This window comes from Rhinolophus ferrumequinum, chromosome 21, assembly GCF_004115265.2.
Source record: "Rhinolophus ferrumequinum isolate MPI-CBG mRhiFer1 chromosome 21, mRhiFer1_v1.p, whole genome shotgun sequence".
In the NCBI taxonomy this organism is placed as follows: domain Eukaryota; kingdom Metazoa; phylum Chordata; class Mammalia; order Chiroptera; family Rhinolophidae; genus Rhinolophus; species Rhinolophus ferrumequinum.
The window spans coordinates 55,084,333-55,105,358 of record NC_046304.1 but is presented as its reverse complement, the minus strand read 5'-3'; the positions used below and the strand labels follow the sequence as shown (position 1 = coordinate 55,105,358).

The 21,026-nt window shown below is 55.4% G+C and overlaps 1 protein-coding gene across 1 annotated transcript; it reads right to left on the bottom strand.

Annotated features, from left to right (window-relative positions):
* Positions 1-1,572: 1,572 nt before the first annotated feature.
* NARF (nuclear prelamin A recognition factor) lies at positions 1,573-20,055 on the bottom strand. Its single transcript, XM_033090469.1, has 11 exons — positions 19,900-20,055; positions 18,654-18,734; positions 15,690-15,833; positions 12,673-12,805; positions 10,594-10,728; positions 7,087-7,205; positions 5,481-5,610; positions 4,656-4,719; positions 3,609-3,746; positions 3,227-3,384; positions 1,573-2,273 (listed from the first exon to the last, which is right to left on the bottom strand). The coding sequence occupies exons 1-11, from the start codon at positions 19,924-19,926 to the stop codon at positions 2,032-2,034; spliced, it is 1,371 nt and encodes a 456-aa protein (XP_032946360.1). The 5' UTR covers positions 19,927-20,055; the 3' UTR covers positions 1,573-2,031.
* Positions 20,056-21,026: the final 971 nt, after the last annotated feature.

The following is a 21,026-nucleotide window of genomic DNA, read 5'->3' as shown; positions in this document are numbered from 1 at the left end:
ATGCTGAGCCCTCGCTGCAGGGGCTCGTGTTGGGGTGCTTACCAACCCTTAGCTTCCTTAAACCCTGTTCATAAAAACAGCTCATTAAACTCTCTGTGGCCATGTCCTTTGACAATCCTAGCTGACAACAGTTTCAGTCTATTTCTCCCAGTGCTTGTTGGTTTGAGAGAGGAAATACCCTAGTACCTGCAACAGCAAGTTCCATGGACGCTATTTACGTGTAAAGTTTCAAAACAAATTCAAAGATTTTTTCCCCCCAAAGGATTTATATCTAGAATGTCCTTGGGGGAACAGTGTTATGTTTTTCAAATTATAAAGCTGAACAGCAAGGTTTCTTAACACGTTAATTTAAAGCAGTTCTGTATGGAAGAAACAACACGTGCTGTGCTCCCGTTGTCCCCGGCAGGCACCCACTCCCCCTTCCCCTCCGGTCTGCAGGGAATGTACATCGGGAGAGGGCACCAGACCTGTCACTGTCAGTCAGGCAGCTGAGGCCGCGAGGAACAGAGTGGCTCAGCGGGAGTGCGCTGGGCCCGTGAGCCAGAGGTCCGTAGGTTGGAATCATCTTCTGTTACAAGGGCACCTTTTTGTCCCTCACGACCTCTGGCTTTTGGGTCCACAGGCAGCAGAACCCACCCAACCTTTGAACCCTCGCATCCATGTCCACGTCCCATGAAAACACACGGGCCCGTCAGCAGATGCTTCCATGGTGTAACGGTCAGGGCTCTGGACTCTGAATCCATGCATCTGAGTTCAGATCTTGGTAGAACCTGCACGTGTGAGGGTGTTACCTGCTAATAGTGACAGGGAAGGATGCGCTCCGGCTGTGGGCCAGCTGGTGGCATGGGTGTGGCGAGGGAAAGTACAACACGTGACGGGTGACATGGGCCATCTGAGCACACGCCGACCCCGGGCCGGGGAGAGCGGCCTCTGGCCGATGCAACTCCACTCAGACACGCTCGGGCTTTGTTCCGCATCCGTCACCAGAGAGTGGAAAGCAGACTGTGAGCGACTGACGCCGAAACGTGCTCTCGCACGACAAGTCATTATGAAGCCCAATTGTGGGCAGGTGCTTGGTAGAGAACCGGGTGAAGGCACCTAACGTGCCAAGGCTTCCCTGTGTGAGGGTCAGGAGGGTGTCGTCACTGCACACGCCCCTTTGGAGAAGCACCCAGGGCTGTCACAGCGTCTCATGTCACGGGACGGGCCCTGATGAGGATGGGGTCCCGGGTCCGGTAGGTGCCTGTTTGCCAGCCCTTTCTGTTGAACTGTTTGTGGGCAAAATGCTGTCTCCCCCTCCTCATTTAAGGCAAGCAAAGGGTGCAGGGTGAGGGGCCCGTGTGAGGGGTCGCAGCGAGGAGCTCGGGCAGGCTGTCAGGCCTCCCCACCTCCAGGTGAGTGTAGTTTAAAGACTGAATGGAAACGTGCACGTGGGGGGGGCCCTGGCGCCGGTGCCCACAGAGCCCACAGGAAGACGGTCTGGCCCCAGAAGGAACGTGGCCCAGCGCTGCGAGAACTTAAGATTCCTTTTAAGAAAAGCCAGAAATTCAGATTTGTGTAGGAGCCCCCCGATTCCAAAAGGCAGTTTATTCATGTTGTGGCAAAAACATTTTCAAGAGTAACATATGTGACTAAAACCAGGAGCCAAACTAGGCGACCCAGGACTGCGGCCGCAAACGGCCCACCCCCCACCCGCCGTGCTGGTGTCCATCAAGCCTCGGGCACGTGGACGCACTTCTCACATCTGTGCGGGCCACTTGGGGATCTTTTCAAGCCTAAAAGACAGAATCTGTCTTCATTCCTGTTCTTTGGGATTTTTCCGTTTTAGGATAAAAGGATACGTAAGCTGGGGCGATGTTTCTCACACGACAAAATACTCCAATCGCACACATTACGAAGACAGCGCCACATCAGAGCGAGGGAGCCGTCAACAGGTGGGGGCAGGGAATGCTGGAAACCAAAGTCATGAAAGCAAAGCTGAGCTTTCTTCCGAGTCTCTGCGCCCGCCTTGGGCACCGTCTGTTCCGGCTGTTACCACTTGATGTCCCGGCTGTGGGCGGGGTGCCCCGGGTCCCCATAAGCTGTGTGCAGGGTCTCCTGGGCCCGGGGGGAGTCAGCCCCGCCCAGCCACTCCTGGTAGAGCGCCTGCACGTGTGCACTGGTCTCGGCGGGCCGCACCGGGATGTGGGCGTAGATACCTTCCATCTGCCGCAGCAGGGCCTTGTCCGTGCGCCCATCCTCCGCCTGCGCCTGGCCCCTGCCACTCAGACACCCTGAAACACAGGCAGGGAGCGCGTTCTCCCCCTTCCGTCTCCAAGGGCAGACGGCTCTGGGGAGGAGAGGAATGATGGCCAGAGCCTCGAGCTGGGCCCTGGACACGTGTCCCCACGAGGCCTCGGGAACCCTTCCTGTTTCCTGTTCCCTGACGCTGCTCATGACACACGTCTACAAAGAACCGAAATAACTCACTAATCTTTTAACTTTGGGTGGCTGTGTACGCAAATCTGGGTTTCCAGTTTCCCTTGAAACGTATTGAAACCAGGAGAGCACAGAAACTGTTAACAAGCCACCATCTCCCCAGCGTCTGCTTAATGCCTCACTGCACTGGGCCTACCAGGGCTGCACCTGGGAGGGACAGGGACCCAGGAGCCCACACACCAAATGCTGTGGCCTGAACAGAAATCCCTCCATGTCCACATATGGGTGCTATGTGCTTTCAAATACGTGAGATGATGTCAGGATTTACAGGATAAAAATCTACTTAAAAGAATCTGCAGCCAATTGCCCCTTGGCCAAGCCTCTCTCCACTTGGGTGCTCCCGACAGCACCCAACAGTTGCCACTTTTGACCTCAAATCTCAAAAAGACACTCAGCCAAAGCAGGGAACTCTGCACTCTCCCCGTGAGTGGTCTGCGCCTCTCCTCAGACCCTCAGCCCCCTGCTCCCCCAGCCGAAGCTCTAACTCCAGGGTACAGCTGAGACCGGCCCAGCCCCCACCCCTGGGGCTGCAGGCCTCCTGGGACCCCTCAGCCGTCTCACCAGCCGCCTCCTGTCCTCAACTCCCCCACCCCCAGGGGGTTCCCAAGGTGACATCTGAGTACCCGCTCTTTCCTCACTAGGTGGGTGTGCAGGAAGGAGAGGTACCATCACGTCACAGCCACTGGGGCAGCGTCCACGCTCCCTCAAAGCCATGGGCGCCGAGTGAGCCCCGGGGACCCAGCCTTACCCCCGGCGCAGGCGAGGACCTCCACAAAGTGGTACGGGAACCTGCCCTTCTTCAGCTTCAGGACCATGTTCTGGATGTTCCGAAAGCCGCACGCAGCCGCGAAGCGGAGCAGAACCTTCCCGTCCCTCTCAAGGGTAACTTCCTGGAAGTCTTTGTTCCTGCAAAATGAACACACGGGCTGAGCTGTCGCGTCCTCCTGTGGCTTGAGGAGCATTTCCAATCTAAGTTCGGAAGTCTGTGAACAAACACAAACAAGGCCTTTGGATCTTGAGTGGTGTGAGCCCTGTAAACAGGACAGCCCCCTGGCATGCACACGCTGGCCTTGGGGACTGTCCCAAGGCAGCACTGAGTACATGCGCAGCCTGCGGCCACCCCTGCGCACCTCAGGGCACGGTAGGTGACCTCGCCCACGTCCTCGTTGAACAGCTCCTTGGCCGCGTGCCGGAAGACGTGTGCCAGGTACCCGTCGGAGCTGGCCCCGTCGTGCCGTCTCAGCTCCCCCTCCTCCAGGTCTCCGAACCTCAGCAGGCAGACAGAGCGACAGCGACAGTTAGATCAGTGCCCGAGTTTTACGGGGCAAGGCCGCCACGGCAAGATGCAAGCCTCCCCCAATACCTCCGCCCTGGGCACGTCCCACTGGACTACATTTTGATGAGCAGCATGAAACCTGCTTGCATCGGAGTCTGAAGTGGGGGGAAGGGGTGTTCAGACTCCTCAGGGAGTCACTTCTCAGCCGCACATGTGCCAGGGTGTGTCCCTCAGGATACGGACACCGGGACTCTGAGGGTGACTCGAGAACACGCTGGCCTGGGCCCCGGTCAGGATGGGCCGTGCGGTCAGCTGGCTCAGCACAGGCTGTGGCCACAGGCCCTCGAGGGGCTAAAATTCTATAAACCTCAGTCCCGCCGTCCACAAAAGGGCCACACACAGTCCCCGCGCCACCACCGGAGGACCCGCTGAGTGGCCCATGCGTGCCCCACACGCGGGGGCACCAGTGTCAGCTGGGATCACCACCGACAGCAGGAGCCCAGCCTGCCCCTCTCAGTGCCCAGGGACCCAAGGAATCTGTCGCCCGGGGGTAGCCACACCTGGAGCAGGTCTAGACGCAAACGTCGGAACAGAAGGCGCTTGGGACGGCGGTGCAGGTGATAAAACGGGCGGCCGCGCACCAGCCCACGGACACCCGACGCCTGCAGCCTCAGAGAATGGCAACCCACACCAGGGGCCTGCCCACATTCAAGAGCCAGGATGATGGCCAAGGTTGCAGTGGGGCCATGCGGTGACATGGGTAGTGGCACCCCAGGTCAGGTGCCACCTGCACCCACATCTCAGCACAGCACGTAAAGTAGGGAGGCCCTGGGACATGTGACACCAGAGATCATGCAGGAGGCCCATCCCCAAGGTGGTCCTCCCTACAAAAGCCACTTACAGAGTGTCCACAGCAGCGTCTTTCACTGGCAGGTCACTTTGCCCCATTATCTGCACAATTTCACCTACAGATGAAGAAGAGGCAGGAGGCGCTGTGAGAGGACGCAGCAGGCGCAGGCGGAACTCACACTTGCCCCACACCTGTGTCCACGTTCTTTTCTTCCTCACAGCAAATTCTAAGTCAAGGTGACCCTGGATGCTGTCCCTCACACAGCAACGGCCATCTCAAGGGCAAAGTAACACTAACAGAATGGAAAATATGACTAAAACCTAACAGAAGACTCTTAATTCCTCTTCGTGCTCTTGAAGCAAAGGACTGCGGCAAACAAACTCGCCATGTTTTATTTCCCGGAAGACTTTGTGGTGACCTCATGTCACCACAGGATGACCGAAAACACACTGGCAGCATTTACATGACGCACTGTCTCTGCAATGAGACCGCCGGACACCAGACCACGCCTGGCTCCCCTCACACGCAGGTCCCCGAGGAACCTGAGAGCAAACAGGAACCTAAACCAGCCACTGTGGCGCCAGGTGTGTGTCAAGGTGACTGAACACACCGTCTCTGTTCCCAGGAAGAGAGGCCAGGGCATGGTTCCCCTAAAACCCACTGTCCGCAGCAGGTGGCCTGCGGCCCCTTCCTCCTGCAGGGGACGGGGGACAGGTTGCTGCGGGCCCTCTGCCCCACTCACCCTGCCAGTCTCGACCCCACAGCAGCCCACACAGCAGAAGCCTGTCCTGGGCGTCCACGGGCTGGAGCTCCGAGTCAGGGCCCCACGGAGGGTCACTGCCCCCGAAGGTCGCCCCGGCCCCACCCACCTCTCACCTGAGGTCAACACGCAGTCAGCACCCCGGGAACTATGCAAAGTTGTGGGAAAATCTTCTCGAAGGGCCTCCAGCTTCTTGTCATAGCAAGGGGCCACAATGACGTGGAAAATCTTGTCTGGGGACAGGTTCTGTGAAGAAGAGCGAGCCCGAGTTCAGGGCCTGCAGCATGAGGAGGCCACTCACCACTGCTGCCCAGAGCTCGCCTGCAGGCCACCTGCCCCGCTGCCTTCTGGGAGCCGGCGGCCCTGGTCTGAGCCCCGTTTTCCACAGGCCAAGTTCCTGCCTCACTCCCATCGCCCGCCTCGCCCCACCGAGGGCGGCACCAGCCCACCTGGTGGTGTCGCACTCTCAGCGGCCTGGGGACTTGCAGGCAGAGCTTGGGAAGCTGAGCCCGTTTCCACTGAACTGTGTGCACGGTGACCAAACATGGCAGAATAAGCCACTGCTGGACTGTTACTGAACACCCTGACTTTCCAGGCGCTTCCTAAGGGACACCTGCCTGGGCTGGCCCACCTCGTGACCACGGCTGGGCCAGAATTTGGTGGCAACGCCACCAGGAGCCAGTAGCTGCCGAGTGAATTTCGAGGCGAGGCCTGGGAGGAAAGGCCTACTGAGACCAGGGCAGAGCCCGAGAAGGACATCCTACCCTCATCACAGGGCTCCAGAAAGCGTGCCCGGCGGCCCCTCAGCAGGACTGCAGGACTGATGGGCAGCATTTAGGACGAGACAATCCTGAGCTCCTGGGAACAGTGGGGGTGGGGCAAGCCAAGGTATGAATCCTACACCTCATTTTCCTGTCCCCCAAGCTGAACACACACACGGATATCACATTTATAACTGGTGATTTTACAAGCAGACCAGGTAGAAAGGAAACACTCCCTATCGCTGAGCTAACAAGGTTGCCAGGACTGTGTGGCTTTAAGCGGGCTTCAGGAGACTGAAACACGCCTGCTGTCCAGTCTCTCCAGTTCCCACAGTGCCTGACGACGTTTGCTCCCCAAGGAAACTGTCATCTGACTGAGGACGACACGTGGGGAGCTCCGAAAGACCCCAGGAGGAGGGCCGCGTTGTGGGTCGCACTGGGGCATCAGGGAGCTCCGGGAGGACCAGGCCTGGCTACTGTCAGTCCCCGGAGGCAGCCCCGTGTCACAAGCCGGTGGTCTGAGTTGGGGCTGGGAGAGGGAAGGGGACAGTACAGTGACCAGCTGAAGAAGAGTGCCACGCCTAGTGGTGGTAGGGGACCCTGGGCAGCCAAGGGCCCTGGGAAGAACTCGAAGGGCAAGGCAGGGCCTCAGGAGTCCGGTGGGAGTTCCCGTGGTGTCAGGATGGACGTGGCCAAGGCCGGCGACGTCTGCTCACTGCGGTCTGCAGAAAGGCCAGGGTGGTGCCACCCGGGGCCTCCTTCGTGTGTGCATCTCCGGGCGAGGCCCAGGGGCCCCTCAGCAGGGTGGGCACTGTTTCCACTTAGCCTGGGGCTGAGAGCGCCCGGCTGTGCCCAATGGGAGCCCGCAGTCCCGCTCGCCCTCAGCTCCCAGCACCAGCTGGCCCCCACGTGGAAGCCAGGGCCCTGACCCATGCCGCCCTCCGGGAAGAGGTTGGCTCACCTGCCGTCTGGCAAAGTAATCCTTCACCAGCGAGCCCATGATCTGCTGGGGAGACTTGGCGGTGCAGAGGTGGGGGGTGATGGGGTGACCCAGCACCCGCTCAGCGTACCGGACCCAGCCTGCGGACAGAACGGGTCCTGTGTCAGCTCCTCAGGGCTGCTTCCCATCACACCCCAGGGATTCAGAGCTCCTGAGGCCCCATCCCCCCGGGGGAAGCTGGGACACCTCTTCCTTAGCTCGCCACGACGGTCAACAGACCCCTCCCCTCGCCACCTCAGCAGCTGGGGCTGTGGGAATCCCAGGGACATGTTCCCAGCCTGCAGGGTGCTGGGCACAGGCGCCTCTGTCGGCCCCGGAACAAAGGACAGAGTGTGAGGGAGAGCCAGGACAGCTGGTCCCCCAAAAGACAGGGGAATGCTCTCAAAGGGTTGGCTCCAAGGCAGTGGCCCAGCCTGCATGGTGCCAGCTCCACCTCACCAGCTGCAAACTTGTTCCCACAGCCGTGCCCCCTGGCCTGGCCTGGTGAGGAGGGCATCTCGTGACACCTGCTGACCCTGCAGATGGGCGTGTACACCAAGGGGTGTGGGCAGACCCCTGGGGTAACCGACTGCCCATGCCCCTGCTGGGGAAGAGCTGCAGGCACCAGACTCGACAATCCCTGAACGAACTCTCACACCACGCTGTGACCTGCATGCAGGCCTGAGCGCACTCAGGAAACAGCCACGGTGACCCACAGAAACCCTATGAAGTGCACTGGAGTGGGGCTCTCCTCGTCCCCAACTCTGCACGTGTGTGCACACCGGCCTACCTTAAAGGACAACTACCACGAACAACAGCGCCGTTGGGGGCCCAGGCATTACCTCGGGGCTGGCCTTGCAGGGCCCCGCCCACCCTGGTCTCAGCCCAGGTGCCAGCACCCCAGACGCAGCTCTCAGGCAGATGGCATCTGTGCCGTGGGCAGGCTTGCTATGTGCTGGGAAGGCTTCCAAGGCCTGGGCCACCGCACAGGATCAGGCCAAACTCCAGGAGGCACGAGCCGGGGCCCCCAGAGAAGCCCGGCCCGAGGGGAAGAGGCTGAGCAGGGGTGCGGGGGAGAAACCAGGACCCATGGCCCACAGTGCCTGGCACCTGAAGCCAGACGGGCTAGCGCCTTCCCAGGGACACCTGTGATTAGCAACTCGTGACTGAGCAGGGCAGGGAGCAGAGACGCCACCTGGAGTCCCCGCTGCGAGCTGCATGGCAGCACGGTCAGGCTGAGAGCCACCCCCTTCTCAGTGACCATCTCTGAGGGCACGAGAGGGTAATGTGCTCAGAGCAGTGGACCGGCACGCGGCCAGATACTCTGCTGGGGTCAGAGAGCCAACTTCCCGCAATTCTGCCCGAGCACTCTCGACCCGCGGGGTCTCACAAGCCCCCTCCTGGCTGAGCAGCTCAAACGCCCCCTTCCTCTGCTGGGCCAAGGTGCAGCCGGCAGGGGCATCACATCGGTGTGGCCCAGTCCCAGCCTGGACTCGGCGTGTGGGGAAGCCGACACTGGCTCGCCCGCCACGGTCCGGTTCTACCCGCCAGGTCACGTCACCTGACCTTGGTGCTGCTTTAGGTTCCTTAAGTTGTCAGGGAGGCAAAAATGACAACGCCACATTAAAGAAAAGGTTAGTTTTGAACCAGATCTCACCCCACCTCCCTGAATTTGACAGGGGCGTACCTGAACGGTTAGTTTTGACATGCTGAGGTAATAGAGCTCTGAGAGGAGAATGTAGAATATTCTATAGGCCCCAAACCTGTAAGTAAACAGCCCTGCACAGCTCAACGAGACGACCGAATGCAGCAAAGGTCAGGCTGGTGAGGCAGGAGTGTGTGGCGCACAGCAGGCAAAGGGGCTGAAGGAGGCGGGAGCAATGGGACGGACGGGGCTCCCAGCAGCACCGTGCTCACTCGCTCACTCGCTGGGGGGCGGGGCAGAGGGCCCCCTGGGTCCCGTGGGAATGAGGGAATGAACTGGCTGCTGGTGGCCCAGGGTTCCTGCCTCGCCAGCAGGGGAGGTGTCCTCCTAGGCTCCACCCCAGCAGGGCCTCCCCCAAGAGGGTCCACAGACAATGTGCTTTGGTGTCAGAAGGCACGGGCTTTCCCACACATCCTGCTGCCCCAGGGGCACAGGCCCATTCTGGGCAGCTCACGCTGCTTCCTCTTTGGCTGGGTGGGACCGAGCTACAGTGACCAGCTGCATAGGGCACTGAGTGACAGGCCCCATGAGGAGAGCATGAGACCCGGGCTGGGACCCACACAGACACCAGGGACCTTGGAAGGTGCCTGCGAGCCGGGTGATCCCTGAGCCCTGCACACCTGCACGACACCTACAGTGACGCACTGCAGGGGTGGATACCACAGGCAGCAGCGTCCGTTCTGAGCCACGGGCTACACTGAGGCCTCAGACACAGAAATTGGTCCCCAAGCCCGGGAGACCTGGGAGCATCCCTGAGGAAAGTTCCTAGGACAAACCAGGTACCGGGGACAAGCCCCAGTGAAGTGGAGCACATCCCATGGCGAATGACACAGCTTAGCCCATGCATGAACCATGTGGCCTCTTACACAGACGGCCATCTCATCTTCATGGTTTTCTCAGTGGGTGGGAAGTATTTCCAAGTTCTAAGCAACCGTAGTATAAACATTCTACGTTAATAGAGCATACACCTCGTGATCGACTGGTGACATGTAAAATGCTAGAGAAATCCAGAAACCTGGTGAGGGGAGGATAAAGTGAGGATAGAAACATGAAGAAAAACCTAAAACTTGTGTAGCCCACAACTGGCTTCGACAGAGCAGCTGTCCTTTGCTCTCACAGAGCTCATGTTTTTAGAAATAAAGTGTCACTAAACGTCGTTTACCAGTACAGCGCTTTCTTCCTTCTTCCCTATGCATTGTCTTTAAACATTTCCTTGTTCTAAAATTTCTACTTTTCCAGAACTAAAAAGCCTGTGATAAGTCATGTCTATACCTTAGGAACCAGACTCTACACTAATACTGATTAGACTGGTTTAAAAAGTGCTGCCAGATAGAACCTCAGTTTCAACGTAAAGAAATCTTTTTATTCCATAATTTCTACTTAAGCTGGCAAAGGATAGATGAGTGTTCTCCACATCATCTATAATTATTTGGACGTCTGAAATGTCACACTTTTGAGAGAAAATAGATTTACTTTTCCTAATACGTAATGTTTGCCTCAGAAACTTTAGAAATACAGATAACTGAAGACAAGACATTAACACTCAGCTGTTAGGTCTCCCCCCACCCCACCCGCACCCCCAGTCAAACCACCCAGAACTAATGAGTATGTCGAGTGACATGAAATTGTGCACCAGGCCCAGACCCCTCCCCCCGGTCTATGAGGCCAAGTGGGCTGGGCCTACTGACCTCTGAGCTCACCCACTGCCCAGCCCGCCCCACAGGCAGCCTGTGTGAAGGGTGCTTCAGACAAGTGGAGCCACTGAGGCTGGTCCTGGCACTCACCAGGACAGGCGGAGGTCAGCATGGGCAATGTGGGCTGCTCCTCACTGTGCTGGTGGTACCGACGCACGAATTCTCTCTGGCTTTCCAGGATGCTGAAGTCCGCAGCTATCGTTGTGTCGAACACATAGTGCACCCCTGCAGGGGAGGGGGGCTCAGCTTCACATCGCCGCCCGGGGCATGTCCTCTGAGAGACCAACTGAGAGAACAGGTTCTGCAGGCAGCCTCCTGAGCCAGGGTCACCTCCTGAGCCTGTGTCACCTCCTGAGCCAGGGTCACCCTCCTGAGCTAGCAGTCACCCTCATGAGCTAGGGTCACCTTCTGAGCTACGGTCACCTCCTGAGCCAGGGTCACCCTCCTGAGCTAGCAGTCACCCTCCTGAGCCAGGGTCACCTCCTGAGCTAGCGGTCACCCTGAGCTGTCACCCTCAGCTCTCATTTCCATCACTACTGTGGATGTACAGGACTGTGCACTTTTTTTTAATCAATAGCACATATTTTCTGCAATAAAATAGGTTTGTTCTCTCCTCCGCTTTCTCTCTTTCTCTCCATCTATATTTATGTAAACACTGTACAGTGCTCCCCATATAAATTACAGCGTTACCTCGGTTTTCTAACGTGATCAGTTTCGGAAGATCATTCGAGTTCTGAAATGTTCGAAAACAGAGGCATGGTTTCCTCATAGAAAGTAATGCAAAATGGATTAATCCGTTCCAGACCTTTAAAATCAACCCCTAAAACTGAAAATTTAGCATGATACCATAGATCCATAAAATGTAATGATCTAATGATACCATAGATCCATAAAATTTACGTAAACCGAAATGTTCATCAACAAAGATGTTCAAAAACCGAGGTACCACTGTAATGGAGTATTATCCGGGACCAGCAGCATTTCCTTTCAATTCACCGGTTAAATTAAATTCCAGTCTGTAATGGTTTCTGACATCTTTAAAATAAATGAGTAAATTGATTAAGCCTATCTTTATGATGGTCTTAATTTTATGTTGATTTTTAACGAGCTATCTTTTTCTTAATAAATGTTCTTAAAGTTGGCAAATAAACCCAAAGAAAAAGAATGTATTTTCAATAATTATAATAAAATACTTTAAGCAAATAATTTTCATATTTGCAGCCAATCTAAATCTTAAAAGCAGCCAGTTTTCCTTAAAAAGAAATATAACCAATATTCTAAGTATCATCTTAAAGCATCACCTAGAAATTGCTCTGTGAATATCTTCTCATTATTAGTATAAAGTACCTAACTACTTATTTTTCAAAAATGTCAAAATTGGGCCCTTCCCCGAGATGGCACAGCATCTAATAACTTCGATCTTCGGTAAAGCTAAGACGGGATCGTAACTGCACCTGTTTGGCAGTACGCTGCGCCATGGGAAGCTGCTGAGCACCGAGCACGCCAGGGGGCAGTGAGGCCGGCCGGCTAACCATCTAGTTCATCAGTAACCCAATGGGTTTATGTCTCTAACAGGCCACTGAGGACTACTAAGAATTCATATTTGGCCAACGGCACAAGTTGTCCTCTCTGAGCTTGCCTGTTGATGGCCGTGTATGAGGATGCTCTGGGGCCAGAAAAGTCCGCCGAGGCGGGGGGCCGTTCTAGGCTAACAGCAGATGACACGTCCCAGTGTTCATTTACAGCCAAGACCTGACCAACTTTCGCTCCTCACACAATGGACACAGCCCATCTCTTTTTGCTCTGCTCTCGAGCTTCCTCGGAAACCAGACGCCAGTCATTGCAGACGGGATTCTCTGTCAAACGCCCTCCATGGCCCCCTGAGCAGGCATGGAGTCCCCCACGCGTGTCCGGCCACCCTGTGCAAAGATGGTCACTTGCCGCTCCCGCAGGGGCCATCCTGGCAGTAACACAACACCCGTGTGCACGACAAGCGGGTAAATGACACGCATGTACCATGGTCACAGGCAGGGCCCTCGTACAGCCCTCGACTCTCATGGAAGTTCTTCCCTGGCCTGTGCCCTTGAAAACTGAACTCGAGAGATAAGAAGGGCATATACAAACACGAGTTATAGGTTCACAGTTGTAGTTATAGCAAGGGCGCCTCACCAAGACTTTTGAGGAAGCCACAGAGTCTTCTAGACGCATCAGTCACACTGAGGCTGAATTTAGCAGCAAAATAAGGCAGAGACTGAGGACACACTGACACGGCCAGCACCTTGTGCAGTGAGGAGTCACATTTCTAGGAGAAACAGAGAAGAATGTCATACGTGTGGGGTCACACAGGGTATGGAAAAGAGATACTATAATAAACAGTCCAGAACAAACAGAACGTAACAGATGTTCTGTGAAAAGATTAGTAAATAGAGAAATACTGGCTAGTGTAACTAAAGAAAAAAGAGGAAAAATTTAGGGTTAAAAAGCAGGACATCCCAAGAGATTCTGTCAATTTTTATAACAATTTCATATTAAAATGCAAATATCTGGAAGAAAATGATAATTTTAAAGGAAAAACACAAATTACAATATTGGCCCATATATAACTGGAATGACTCATACAGTGAAAAATACACACACTGAAACGGTGCCCAGAGATCTGTTCCCTAAGAGGCCTCAAGCCCAAGTTGTTTAGTCACAAATTTTAACACAGATTTAAGGAGCCTGACCCAGTGCTTCCTGTCCCTCTGCCGGACGCCCTGCCAGGGTATTTCCAGGGCTCACTCACTTCATTCTCACTCAAATGTCACTTGCTCTGAGGAGGAAGCCAGTTTATGACCAGGAGGGGATCAGCTGTGCCCAGAGCCAGGCTGAGCAGAGAAAAGGAACTGCTTCTCCTCGACAACAGCCCTGGGAGGCTGACTCAGCCAAGCCCAGAACTGCCCCTACTTCTAAGCTTTCAGTTTCATGAAATAACCATTTCCTTGTCACTCACGCCAGTTTGAGTGGGTACTCATTATCTGGAGCTGAAATGCTGACTGATACAGGTATCTACCAGAAGTTTCTGCAAACATCTATTTCATCATAAAGTTTTACAAGCATTTTCACTGGAGTCTGAAACCAGAGGTTAGTGCTATTTATCACCACTGTTACTTGAGAGTGATTCCAAGGTCCTAAACGACATCTGAAAAAAAGATATAAGAGGTATATGGTTTGGAAGAGATAAAGTTTATTATTTGTAGTCAACAAACCCACAAACCTAAGATTATCCAGGAAACTATTAGCATATTAAGTTTACAAAACAGCCCTGAAGATCAACAGCTTTCGACACACCAATAATAACTGACAGTGCAGAAGATAACAGAATAAAACGTAATACGTAACAAAACAACAATAAAACTCCAATCACATCAAGAACAAATTACAGATACAGAGAACTGAGGAATAACCTGATACAAACATTTATGGGGGAAATTGTCGCCCTTCGCTGACAGTGACATAGAGAGCACATCCACAGATGAAAAGACTATATGGTGAAAAACCACTTACCCCACACTAACCTATAAATTCAATGCAACTCCAGTCAAAGTCCTACAAGTAACGTAGGGTAACGTAAGATTAGCCAAGAAAAGCTGACCAACAGAAACATGGGCCAGGTATCAAGGCACCTTCAAATAAAACCCCGTAAACTATACCTGTGTTTCACAGTAAGAAAGGCTTTCTTCTAAAATGCAAATTAAACACCATGGGGAGAAGACTGATGTACATAGTTCCGTGGAATGAAACAACTCAGATGTGAAGGAGGCATCATACACCAGAAGACGAGCGATAGCGACAGAAAGGACCTGGGCCATGTGTAAAGGGGGGCCCAGGCTGCAGGCTGAGGACGCCGAGCAGCACAGCAGGCGCGCAGCTCACCTCTGGGTGTCCCCACGGGAAAGCACAACCCTCCAAGTTGTCATGTGCCTAGAGGCAGGGTTTTGTTGCTGGCAGCTGAATGCAATTTCGAGCTAACACAGAGTATAAACATGCAGCATAAAACGAAAATGGTCAGTAAATGTGTCCACAACCCTCAGGCTCACTGATCAGCAAGAATGTGCAAGTGAGACCTTTGCTGCCGCCAGAGCGGGAAGCACGTGAGCCTGGTATTGGTGTGACCAAGAGAGCTAGGCCCCGGTGTTCTCACCTATTGCTGTGGGAGCATAAAGGACAGCCACTTCTAACGGTCTCTGGCAGACGCTGCCGACCCCACGGAGTCAGAAGTCTGTGGTGGTCCCACAGAGGGTCCCAGGGCCTCAGCTGTAATAACTGTTTCACATCATAAAATACCAAAACCATGTGGTTCCAGAGGACGAGGGTGAGCAGGTGGGACAGGTGTACACGGTGAACGTGGCCAACAGGGTGAGGATCTCCTGGTTCAGATTCTGCCCTGCTGCCCACCAGGGAGGGCGCACCCAGACCCAATGAATGCTGACAACAGAAACACACGTATTTCTGTGGGAACGTGGGACTTGTCGGGGACATGCCACAGGATGGGTGGCAAACACTGAGACGCCTGCTTGACTCTGCCGAATGCTGCACACCCAGCATCGCCTGGACAGCAACAAGGGCTCCACGTGACACCTGCGCAGCCATGTGGGCAGGGGCACTTCCTGTGAGCAGCAGTAGGAGCGGGGCAAACCGAGGGGCGTGCTGCCAGCTCATCTACCTTCATCTTTCCTTCCTTTTCCTCTCACCTGTCTTCCAGTCAGGAGGGCCGTCTCCAGAAGCCGTGTGACCCTGGGCTTTCTGGAGGTCTGCAGAGCCTCACCCCAGCCTGGGGAGCCCATCAGGACAGAACCCCACCTCTGAGAATGCCCCCGAGGCCTATCCACATCAGCTCAGCCACTGTGCCATCCCATGATGCCGGAAACGCCACCATTGTGTGACCTCGCATGGCCAAAGCCTCCCCCAAGCCGGGGAGCCTAGTCGGTGGTACGGCCACAGCCCTTGCCCAAGTCAGTGAGGGAGCGTGACTCTGGGCCATTTGATTTTGTTCTGATGGGGAGGGGCTCTGGAGAGGACTGACTATGGCAGGGGACATGGGGCTAGGGCCAACCTGTGTGCACCATGTCCCAGCAGAGGCTTCCGAACCCCAGACCTCCACCCGTCTCCTCCAGGCCATGGTACCGAGCACCCGGACCCCATACCTTATTAAGGTTCAGAACACGGAAGAAGTCCTTGGCGTTCTGCTGGGAAACCTGGACTCCTTCCTCTTCGGTCACGCAGCTGTCACACGCCAGGCAGTCACTCAGAAATATCTTGGCATCAGCCAACTTGTGGAATTCTCCCTTCTGTGAAAGAAAGATGCTGTTTTGGCCTGATTCCTCAACAAGAGCTCTGTGTCACGTGCTTCTTCAGGGAGAGTAACAGGATAAGCACTGACACACCTGGGACAACACCGGGGCCAGGCCCAGCACTCCAGGTAATAGAGGGAAACAGGGCACGGATGCAGCCCACGGTGATGCCAGGGAGTCTCACAGGTGCCCATGGGAGCAGGCCAGCACTGTCACCGGGCAGAAGGAAGCCTGCACTCCCGTGTCCTGTAGCTGGTCCTTCCTCCTCCCCACACCCCCTACTCTGTCCCTCGGGGGCTCCTGCTGTGTTCAGCCCCCACTGCCTGGTGAGCTCACCCAGCCCTATGGTGCCCACGGAAGCTCCCTGCCGGAGCCGGCACTCCATGTGGAACAGAGCCCTTTGCCACCCAAGCCTGAACTGTGGACGCTGAGTAACAGTCCGCTCAGCTGTTCGCCCAGACGACAAACCTTGGCACCCACCCGTGGCCCCTCATCTCTCCTAATGGGTGCTCACTCTGCAGCCTGAGGTCCGCTCTAACGCCCAAGGTCTAAGACACAAGCCATCCCCCTCTGCTCGGAGGGCCTCTCCACACAGCTGGTGGGCCTTGTCCCTGTCGCTCCTCATGGCTTTCACTTCCAGCCATAGTGGCCCCAGAGGCTCTGGGTCTCCACCTGCGGGAAATGCTTCACGAGCCCAGCCCACCTCTCGGGCACGCAGAGACATCTGCTGGAACAGCCCTGCTCAGCTGGCATTCACATATTGTCTCTCGTCCATGAAACGCAAGCTCTGGAGATAGGAACCGGACTCGTTCCCTTTGGTTCCCCAGCACCTCCAAGAGTCCCCGCATACTGAAAGAGCTCAATAAATGTTCGGCGGATGAACACGCAAACATTCTGAAGCCTTTTCAACAAGTCACTGAGAGCTCCTGACAGCTGTGCATTTATTTTTCCTTCAAACATGACTTGGTAATAGATGGCTCTGGGTGGGCCCCTCCTGACACCACCCTCCTCCCAGGTGCCTGAGTGTCACTGTGCAGCTCACCCTGGGACCTCATTACATTGCGGACACATGCTCACGAGGTCTGAACGGGGGCCCCAAATTTGCACTTCTAAGGTGGTAGAGGCATAGAATAGGGCTGGGGGGTCCAGAGCTGCCGCTCCAAGGGTCTGGAGCATGCGGCTTGGCACACAGCTGGTGCCTAACAGGTACTGTGGAGCAGCACTGAGAATCCTGCCTCCACTGCCCTGCAGAGGTGCCCGCCCCATCCCGCACTGTCACGCCAGCAGCGCCTCCCCCAGCAGCCTATGCACCACACAGAGCCTCCTGCAGGAGTTCACCGGCCAGGCCAGGCCCTTCCCACCCCTCACGCTGCCTCCTCTGTCCCCTCCTGCGTCCTAAACACATGCGCTCTGCAGAAGCCTGTGTATCACCCCTTCCCCCAACCAGCCTCCCTCCCAGCTCCACACCAACACCCCACAGAACTCGGCCCACGGAGCTCAGACCACTCAGTTCCGTGTGCTACGCCCTCTCTTGCTTTTGTCACTAACTGGCCCACCCAGGCCCCACTACCCTCTGCCTTCATGTGGCTTTTTCCGATACTCCCTGTGCTCCACCAGCTGAGGCTGCCCTCCATCACCTGCCCCCAGAACACATCTGATCTGTCCCCTTGTCCAGACAGCCTCAATGGCTCCCACCAGCTTTCCCCCAGACCACTCTGTGCCTGGTGGGCTCATGTCCCACCCCCAATCCTCACCACCCTGGGGCCCAGTCCAGTAGCCCCTTCCCTGCCCATCCTGACGGGATGTCTAACCACTGAGCTGGCAGGGCGTCCAGTTAGGCTGTGTATACACGTTATCTCGCTGTCACCACAGCCCTGGGGGGTGGGGCGAAGTAACCTAAGTCCCTATGTCCCTGATAAGGAAACTGGGGCTCCCAGGGTAAGCTGTCCATCTAAGGTGATGCAGCCGGAGGGGGGGCGGGGAGGTCGCAGGCCCAAGCCCTCCATGCCCTCTTCTGCCTTAGTGCCTGTTTGTCAGCCCGACACTCGCTAAGCCCTCTAGTCGCAGAGCAGTGGGGGACACAGAGGGACCCGGACCAACACTTGTCAGACAGTCACATCAGGACTGCTAAACTAGAGAGAACACCTGTGCCTGCTTCCCGTGCTGCCAATTCTCTACTTGTAAGACCGGTACCAGGACTGCCTAGGGGATGACGTGACCTCAACCCCCATTGCGTCCTTCTCTCTGTAAACGGGACAACAGTAGGGCTTACTTGAAGTGCTGGTTCTGAGCGTGAAATGAGATCGCACGGAGAAAGCACTTCCTCTGGTGCCCAGCTCAGGGTATGTGCCCTATAAGCCAGCACTACCAGCTAAGGAAGATTTAAGAACTCCAGAAGTGAGAGAAGAAACCGTTAGAAAAATACACTTACAGAATCATAAGATCTGAATCACTGTGTAAATTACCTACCTGAACCCCCATTTTATAGAATAGAACTTTTCATTAAAAAACAGAATTGGAGCTTTAAACATTACACCATCACTTTTAATGAACGACCAAGGATGGCATTTTCTTTGCTCCTAACGCAGATTGTGTTGGTGGACTCCGAGAAGACAGCCCTCTCACCCTGCCGGTCGGGAGCCTGCACCTGACTGAGGCGTCTGTCTGCCTCTAGGCAGGGGCTCGGCTTCAGCCCTCATTCCTCACATCTTTCTTTCTTAGAGCAATGATGTGTGCCGCAACGTGAGTTCCCAAAGAGGAGAAAACCAGCAGCTACCGTTTACTACAGGCTGATACAGAACTGAAGACTCTACTTGCCTCTCCATTCTCCTGGGCCGGACTCGGAACATCGACTGATGCATTCTGTTGGTCATCGGTTTTTGTCTTTTTACTACATTCCTTGAAAAGGCAAAGGAACAAATTTAAATGAAACAACTTTTAATGTGACTCAATTTTTTTTTTTAATGTGCATGCTCTCTGATCAATTAACCTCACCTCGAGAAATCTTTCCTAAAGAAATAAAAGCACCTGTCCTTGTGAACACATAGGGACACACACACACACACACCACTGTATCTGTATCGTTCACGTTAACTGAAAACTGGCAGCAATGTGCCTTCTGTCAACAGGTAAATTAGTGCCCGGCTACCTGGACACCTGTATACTTAGAATGCAAAGACTTAGAAGAATATGAAATGCTCTCAAGAGGCATCTCTCATACAATATTAGGTTAAAAAAGGGCAACTGATAAAATAATTGTTAGGACGTGACCCAATTTTTGGAAAAACAAACAAAAAAATCCCTCAGCTGCACTGTGTGGTTTCATGTTATCACAGGATAGGAACAAGGTCACATGGTCACCGAGGTGGAGAGGACCAGCCTACGTTTGCTTCCTACACGTCTGTACCGTTTCGTTACTACAAGCCCTTAAGTTTTTAGGAAGTATAAAAACCCCTCAAAAACACTACCAGTTGTTCACGTCAAGAACGGTGCTCGCTACGACTGCCCCGCGGGGTAACAGGCTGGTTTGCTTTCCTGCGGTTCCTGGCTTCAGAGATACTTGGAGCGGATATTTAAGCGCCCTGACAACTAGAGAGACAGCAGCACCCAAATGTAGTGCCAACCGAGGGCGCCTGCGAAGGAAACCCGACACGCACGCAGCAGCACCAAACGCCTGGCAAGGCGCAGAGTCAGCGCTCACACCACGGGCTGCTCGGAGTTCCGAGCCATCCACCGCCCTCGTCCACCCACCCGCCGGCCGGACGGACTGGTAGACAGCGACTGCCCGAGTCTGACCCCCGAGGGCGGTCGGCGAAGTGACGCGGAGGCCCAGGCCCTCGCAGCGGCCAGTCCGGGACCGCGGGCGAGCGGCCGCCAGCGCGCCCCCGCCCAAGCTCGCCGAGCCGCCCGCTCTGAGGACAGGGGCTCCAGGGCCGGTCAGCGAGCAGCCCCGACGCCCTGACCCTCACTCAGCCTCCAGTCCCGCGACCCCGGGGGGCCGACCCCCTGCCCGACCCCCTGCCGGACCGACCGTCGGGCCCCAGCCGGAGCGCCCGGGGCCCACCTTCCGCGTGCAGTGCTCACACTTCATCTGGAGCGGGGTAGGCGAGGGCCGGGGTGCGTGACCTGAGGGAAGCACCGGGAAACTCGGTCACCGCCGCCAGCCGCTCGCCGCCCTTTGTTGTCTTCGCCCCCGGCGCGGCCCCACCCAGCGGCTCCGCCCCGCCAATAAGGGAGCCGAAGAGGGGCGGGCCCGGCCTTGGACCCAATCGGAGCGTGCGGGGGCGGAGCGCGGCCCGCCTCATTCGGACGCCCCGGAGGTCTGGGCCACTTTTCGCGCGGCGGCGCGGAGTGAGCTAGTGTCGGAGGCAGTGAGACGTGTTTGTACCGCGGCCCTGGGGGACGTCAGCTCCGCGCCGGTCACGCACCTCTCTTCTGGTGCTGGCCCGGCGGAGACGGCGCCGCCCCAGCGAGGAGAGGAGAAGGCGCGGCCCCGGCCTGCCGCCATTGCCTCCCCGAGGCGCATCACGTAGGCCGGCGACGCGGCAGTGCGCACGCGCGGCGGTACTTTGGCAGCACGTGGTCCGCCCGAGCACGAGGATGGTGTGAAGTGTGCGCTGCTGAATACTGGTGTCTGGTCTGCGTCATAGCAGGCGCATTGGGGATTCGGCCCTTACACCTTACAAAGAATATTGTTTCTCCAAGAAATGATACCACTGTGCAGGGCTAAATGAAAATGGAGTCTTCGTGATACACATTTTATAAAACCAGTGCATAGTCACACAGGACAATTAGAAATGGGAGCATGCTTGTTAGAGTTAAGAGTAAGAAAAGCAACTTGTGTGTGTCTTTATCAAACACCAGGCGTCCTCAGGAATCCCAGAAACTTTGCAGTCACAGAGATCAACACAAAATATGTGAGGGTATTCCAGGTCCCAGAAACCTAACCAGGGTCTTTTAATTTTTTACCCATTAATTTTTTTTTTATTTACAGAATTTTTGGTTAATACAGCTTTTTACAAATTGAATTCAGGTATTAACTGGCTGCCAGATTAACGTTCTGCATTGTTCAAATCCATGTCAGCACTGCTCAGAAAACACCTTCCTTCAATTTTCAGCACAAGAGGGTAAGTTTAGGTTATCATTGTACATATTTTTGTTAATGATTTTGAAACAAACAATACTATTATC